Source organism: Gadus morhua, chromosome 12 (genome assembly GCF_902167405.1).
Source record: "Gadus morhua chromosome 12, gadMor3.0, whole genome shotgun sequence".
NCBI lineage: Eukaryota > Metazoa > Chordata > Actinopteri > Gadiformes > Gadidae > Gadus > Gadus morhua.
The window spans coordinates 4,490,658-4,497,895 of NC_044059.1; the positions used below are offsets into that span (position 1 = coordinate 4,490,658).

The following is a 7,238-nucleotide window of genomic DNA, read 5'->3' on the forward strand; positions in this document are numbered from 1 at the left end:
TGACTAAAGACTGGGCATCAAGCTGTCACTCCCTGGTGAGTAGAGCCAGCATTCAAATACCTCAACACACTCACTAGACAGATGGAGTTCTATAGAGTTACACCCAGTTGTCTTTCTACCAAGAATTTTATCGAAACAAAACCGAAACGGCAGGCCAACCAACTGCCTTACGTTTGCATCTGCAAAACAAAGATGTTGACTTGAAAGTAGCAATAAAAAGTGGCAGTTATGTCAATCTGACAGTACTTTTGGCTAACAGGACAGGATGGGAAAACTAACCGAATCGCAACTTGTCTCTGGGAAACTCCCACTGGTTGTCATACGGCAGCTGGGTGGGGTCAATATACACATAGTTGTTGCCATGGATGCCCTCGATGACCTTCCACTGGATCTGGTATTTGGGTTTCTGGCGTGAAAACAGACACAAGGACAAGAGGAGTCGAGGAGGGAACACAAGCGAGGAAAACCGAAAACAACAACTCCTGGATGACCTGCAAACGAATCTCTTCATGAGCCATCCCGCTTTTTTGTTGACACACTGATGAGATATCCATGTTTTCCTAGGCCGGTTCTAAGTCAATATTTGGCGATAGAAGGTGTGTCTTGGAAAAGATGGTTCGCTTACCTGCAGGTACTTGTAGAAGAGCACAACTAGAACCAGGCACAGGACGGTGGCGGCAGACACTGAGCCAATGAGCAGGGGGGTGAAGAGGGCATGAGTGACCCTCCTCTCTGCTGTCAGGTGCATGGGGTCGGGGGTTCATTACAGTTTGGAAAAACGAACACACAAAATGCCAGACTTAACTAAACAACTGCAAGAATTAATAGTGATAACAGAAATTCAACATGTTTTTAACTCTTAAGCTTCCTTCCTCAAGGGTATTTTGGAATCGTAATCTGGCACGGTTGAGATCACTTTACGAGCATTCCGATGAGTGTTGATTTAAGAAATATCACACGGTATCCATTATAGTAAGTGCCTTAAATGCTTTGTTATCCCACTTGTTGACCAACTGCTTTTGCCCCATACATCGTAACGTAATTGGCTTACGTCCCAGCTAACGAGCCTTTGTTTTGGTGCGGTTTGGAGTAATTCGCTGTAATCAGTAGTAGCTTTGTGCGTGAGGATGTTTGTGACGATGTATTGTTTTGCCCCTCGGTGCAGTGGGGTATAATAAGCTCTTTAGGCGCTAAGGAGCTTTCTCTGCACTTGAAATGTGAGAATGCAGAGTCTGCAGGAACTAATCCCCTGTAAGCTTGTCAGTGGTTTCTAAAGCTCACTCTTTATTTCCCTCTCTCCGACACCTCCATGCCTCCCAGTGCTCCCAGTATATACAGCCAGAGTAACCACCACCCCAGCAGGCCTTCTGTCTGCCACGGAGCTGTGGAGCACAACGAGTCCTAGGGAACACACACTCCCATCTGGCTACACCAGACACACGACCCCCCACTCCATCCCCAATTGTCTCTCTATGTCCCTCTCTTTTTGGGCTGTCTTTTCCTCTCCATTTGTTTCACATTTTGCTCGCCCACACGCCTTCTGTAGCCTCCAGAACCATCCTCTCCTGCCGCCGGAACCCCCCACCCCACACAGAACCTTATATTGGCTTACTGCTAGCATGGAACCTGGGAAAGGAGCTAGTTTAGCCCCTAGGTTATTAGTTAGCATAATTAGTGGGTTTACCACTAGCATAGCGCAGCTCCTCGGCTATAAGCTAGCATAGCACATGGACTGAAAGCTAGCATAACTACTGGGTTAACATGTAGCACAGCTACTAGTCTAATGGATAGTGTAGCTTGTTGGCAAATAGCTAGCATAGCTTTGGTTTAACAGCTGGCAAAGCTTGTGGGCTAACAGATAGCATAGCTCTTAAGCTAACGGCTAGCATAACTCCTGGGCTAAAGCCAGTGTAAACAGAGCAGCAGATGGAGGAGCCGTTAGAACAGGATTTGTGGCATAAAGTAAACAATGAAATAATTCCAACTCCTGTTCACAAGACACACGGTCTTATCAAAGCCCATGGGGTTTAAGGTATCCCCCCCCCCCCCCCCCCCCCCCACACACACACACACCCTTACCACTGTTTACATAAGGGATTATGTTAAAACTGTTTGGCCCAACCGCAACATATAGGACTAGGACCTCATCTAAAGGTTAAATCTGGGTCGGAGGTGTGATTCGTACACATTTAAGGAGTCTAGAAAAGTATACAAAAAAAAGAGATTGAAGTCTTTCAACTTTACTGCCAGAGAAATTTTGAAAAAATTATGTGTGGCTATGTGCTGTTTCTCAATTTTCCATTCGCTCTCAACTTAATTATATTAATTTGTTTAGCCATGCCAAACCTGAATACATGAAAACAGAATACTGTTTTACAAAATGGAAATAGGATTAACCAATGGTGGAAAGAGAAACATCAGTTTGTATAAAGTTCTAACAAAAGTGGGGATTTTAGCTTAGAGGTCCAACGGCTAGTTAGTGACACAGATACCAGCGTTATGGTCAGTGAGTTTGCATCCCTAATTGGCTGCTCAATGGCCCTAGCGCTGGCAGCGAGAGCGGCTGTTGAGTTTCAAGCAGAAACCATGTTTTATTTTCTGAATTTCTGTCCTTCATACTACTGTTGACACTAAACGTTAATCTGACACAGCAAAAACAAGCTGGACCACAATCTGATGCGTCCCTGTGCCATCGCGCCACACTTACATGTTGACAGTAGTGACTTTAATGAAACACACCTTTAATTCTTCCAACTCCATTGTTCAAATCTCTCAAAGAATGTCTGATGATTCTAATGACTCATCGTTTACCGGCGTCATGTGTTTGTGTGTGATCGAGTAACACAAAGGTTGATTGGTAGGTCAAAGCGCATCCTGAAATTGAAGTACGTGCTACATCTTTACTTTACTTTTAGTCATTATACAAAATCGGCTTTCGCTGCCAAGTCATGAAGGTCAGTTGCAAAAATAATATTTGTTGATTAATATAACAAATACAATTTTGATCTATAATCATTACTTAACGTGTTCAATGAGTGAAAATTCAATAAAATCATCTTTCTTCGCTCGACTGTTTTGTCTTTCATTGGGTAGCGCAAATATAGTCTTCAGATTAAACACACAAGATGCAACTAGAATTCACAAGACTTTACTTTGCACAACCGAGGTCAGCGAAAACATGAAATCCTTGAGCATTATCTCTTGTACAAATAAAGTTGCGCTATTGAACCCACCACTGATGGAGAAGAGGGTGTAGGCCTGCTCCCCCTCCACTGTTGCGACGCACTCCAGTGTGTGGAACCTGCGGGTGCTGACGTTCACGCGGCTCTCCACCCCGGTCTTGCCGAACAGCGGGCTGAAGACGGTGATTGTGATAACGTCCTGCTCCTCCAGAGTGCTGTTCACCTGTTGGGAGCACCTGGAGGGAGGCAGAGGGCACATTCAGAGCCATAACAACCATGTAAAAACCAAATAAAACTGGGTCCGAAATAATTTATAACAGACGAATAACAACATGTTATTACATTGTTATAACGCCATTGCGTGGAATATTCTATGCTTTTAATGATTCATGATTTCAATGATTCAAATCAGGAAAATAGATTGAGTTTTGATCCATTTGTCAAGTGACAGCCAATCCCACACTATGCACATCTTCTGGCTGCAAGCCCCTATACAGGGAGTTGTTACTGAAACCAAAGGCACAGCATACACCACTGTAGTATCCAAACAACACGCACACAAACACAAGCTAATCTCCGCATGATTACTTTGCCCACGTTACAGCTCAATCCAAATCATACCACGGGAAGGGAACAATGTGTGTGTTTCCTTATTATCATGTTAATTATATTGCTAGTTATGTTCACAACCTCTATTGACCCTTCTTTTGGACTAGCAAAACAGGATCTGGCATTGAGTGTGTATTATCCAGGAGGTAGGGTGGATTAATAACTTGGGTTTCTCCAACCCATGACTATAGAACCAACCACAACAGGCTCTTTAGGTGCTAATAGTCCTGTAATCTTCTCAATCACCTGTATAGTATCAGGCCCGTTGTTGTGGCTCATCAACGGAAATCAAATGTGGGTCAATTCATTTTAATTGAAAATGGCGGGATGAAGTTTAGATTAGCACCCACCGAGGACTCATTTGACGCGCTGCCTGGGATTAGTGTTGCTATGGTCACCGGGTCTCTGCCCACTGTTCGCTTTATGTTTGACAGGATGTACTTTGTCAGATCAGATGTATCCAGGGATACGCACATGCCGCCAATCCGCCACACAAGTCCTCAATCACATGTGGCAAGTGAGCCGTCTCATCGCAGTCAACCAATCACAAATTAGCCTCTTCAAATCCCACGGGCCAACCTTCCATCGCTTTTATCATCCCATCCACGGATCAACATGGAGGTTTTTATCTGTATAACTTGTTTATTTTCCGTCATCCAGGAAAACATGTATACGAAAAATAAGTTCAGCTAAGTTTTACAAAAAGTGTTCATCTTGAACTCAGTGTCTGTGTGTGTGCAAAGCTGATCAAACTAGATGTAAAGAACATCACAGTATGTTAATGGAACAGAATGAAAAAAATATTTTAATACAAAGGGTAGGCGGATCCCTCGCCCCAGGGCCCGAGATGTGAAAAGGGTCCGCGATACTCGGGGGAGCCATAAAATTAAATTATAATGCAGAAAAATAAATCATGCCTGTGTGTGTGTGTGTGTGTGTGTGTGTGTGTGTGTGTGTGTGTGTGTGTGTGTGTATGTGTGTGTGTGTGTGTGTGTGTGTGTGTGTGTGTGTGTGTGTGTGTGTGTGTGTGTGTTTGTGTGTGTGCATAGTGCTGTTAAAATGAATTGGTTCCAACATAATGTACCTGACAATGATTACTTTAAAAACATGCAAACACTCAACATATTTGTAATTGTAAACAAGACTGAAAACTGTACTCATTATTGAGGTGGGCTGTTGCTTTGATTTGTATATGGACACCTGCTACTACTCTAAGTTACTGAAATACCAGCCATTGGTGAGTCGTATATGCCAACTAGGTTGGCATATACGTTTCAGCCACCATAGGTAGCATGCAAATCTAGAGACAAAGATGTTTTGTTTATCTCGTGTTCGGTGTAATAATATAAGCTTCGAACCTGTTCAGTATCAATATGTCTTTCCAAAAAGTTTGGACCTTTTTTCCTTCTTTGTAAATTTGGATCCATAAAAAGCATTTAAATGTGTGTGTGTGTGTGTGTGTGTGTGTGTGTGTGTGTGTGTGTGTGTGTGTGTGTGTGTGTGTGTGTGTGTGTGTGTGTGTGTGTGTGTGTGTGTGTGTGTGTGTGTGTGTGTGTGTGTTTTTGTGTGTGTGTGTGTGGGGGGGGTGGGGGGTGGGGGGGGGGCTGTCTATTGTCCAATGAATTTGTAATATTCCTCAACACTTTATACACATGGCAGTTGTCTGAAGGATGGATGAAGTGCTGTGTGAGTTTTATTTTTACATATGATATTGGTTATTGGGGCCATTTAGACATAAGGGCACTTACATTTATTAGGCAAATAGTTTTCTTTCATCTGTTTGTGTTTGTGTTTGTGTGCGTGTGCATGCCTGCATACATCTGTGGTTTTAAGCCTGCATGTGGGAGAGAGAAGGATATTGGCCGACAGCGAAGCCGGCCTATGCCATTTGGTGACACACTTCCTGTATCGTATTGATGTATGCTTCACTATTGGCTTGTGATGATTATATGACCTTTATTTGGTGTTGAAACTCTCATAAGACTAGACTGCAGTCATAAGTGAATGTTGATGCATTATTGTCTGCAAATAAAGATGTTTGTGTAGATTGGAAGGGGCAATAGTTGAGTGTGGGGCCTTGAAATAGTGTGAGAGCCTTCAAAAAGTCCTAGCCCCGGGGCCCAAGGTACCTTAATGTGTCCTTGCTGTTATTGTGCAATGTATACAAAGAACCTAGAATCCTTGCACAGTGTAGAGCTTTTCAGGAATTGGATTTATTTAGCCTGAACGAGGCTGAGAACTAGTATTAAACAAAAATAAGAGCGCTGCATAGAACTCGATGCTTATTACCCCAACTTCAGGACTTAAATACAAGCAAGCATTTCAGAATAACACCCCAAAACATCCATCCATCCAGGTCTCACCTGACATAGGGCTTCTCGCAGTAGTACCAGGAGATCTGAGGTGCTGGGAAGCCCTCGGCAACGCAGCGCACCTGTCCGTCCACCGGCCCCTCGTGTGAAACAATTTCCGGTTTACCTGCCGAACAAAGCCAAATGTTAGCATGCGCCAGTGCGGTTATCCAAATACTAGCATACATCTGGGCTTGGCCAAATGTTAGCATGCGTCAGTGGTTATCGAAATGCTAGCGTGCTTCAGCGGTTGGCCGCCAAAAACCCTGACAGCCACGCTTTGCGGTGACCTTTGATTGACGCAAGATAACTGCAGGCGAGGAACGAGAGTGTGCTTTGAAAAGGTGAGCAAAATCCATTTCCTGTCGCTACGTTCTACAAATGTTAAGCTACGCATGGGCTGACCTTCATTATGTTGCTTGCGGGAGCACAAAACCTTTAAAAAAAAAAAAAAATGTAATCAATGTTACGACTTACTGATCACGAAGACCGTGAAGGACTGGTTGACTGTGGCGTCGCCGTTGGAGGCGTAAAACGTGTACACGCCCCCTTCAGCCATTTTCAGGCGAACCAACCTCAGCTCACTGCTGTAACTGTGTGAAATAAAAAACAAAGACCACCTTTAGATGAGCAACAGAGATTATGATCTAATTACAGATTACAATGCAACAGAACAGCCATTGCCGTTGGTTATTCATCCTTAAATGACATTCACAGCCACGTTTAGAAAATGGGCTGGATGTTAGCACACGCCATAGCGAAACCCTTTGTCCCCCATGTTGTACCACAATTTATAGAGTGAAATAGCGCGGCATGCTTTACCACTGTAACAGCCCGTTAAACATCTGTGAGACCAACCACAAGTGGACCTCCACACGCAATGTTTTATGCTCCCCTGCGTTCCTAAAGCCAGATCTCCAAACAGATATCCGTCTATATTAATTTCCAGCACTTTTGCCAAGTTAGTCTGAAGTGTGCTAGGGGCGGGCCTTGGGCAGGTCAGCTCCAACACAGAGGTGCAACCATCATCTCCACTGACCCCTGGCCCGTTGGAAGGCACAAGGTGTTACATTTCACCGGGGGGATTAACACCTTA

General features: G+C 44.0%; 1 protein-coding gene across 6 annotated transcripts in view; it reads right to left on the reverse strand.

Annotated features, from left to right (window-relative positions):
- kita (KIT proto-oncogene, receptor tyrosine kinase a) overlaps positions 1-7,238 on the reverse strand; it is a 28,380-nt gene that overhangs the window by 10,896 nt on the left and 10,246 nt on the right. For 3 of the 6 annotated variants that reach the window (XM_030372890.1, XM_030372889.1, XM_030372886.1), the window contains exons 7-11: positions 6,620-6,735; positions 6,155-6,269; positions 3,234-3,418; positions 626-732; positions 280-406 (exon numbers count right to left, since the gene is read on the reverse strand). In XM_030372890.1, the coding sequence (XP_030228750.1) occupies positions 280-406; positions 626-732; positions 3,234-3,418; positions 6,155-6,269; positions 6,620-6,735 (650 nt within the window). Of the gene's footprint in view, positions 1-279; positions 407-625; positions 736-3,233; positions 3,419-6,154; positions 6,270-6,619; positions 6,736-7,238 lie in introns of all 6 variants that reach the window. The other 3 variants (XM_030372888.1, XM_030372887.1, XM_030372885.1) reach the window with 1 other exon arrangement.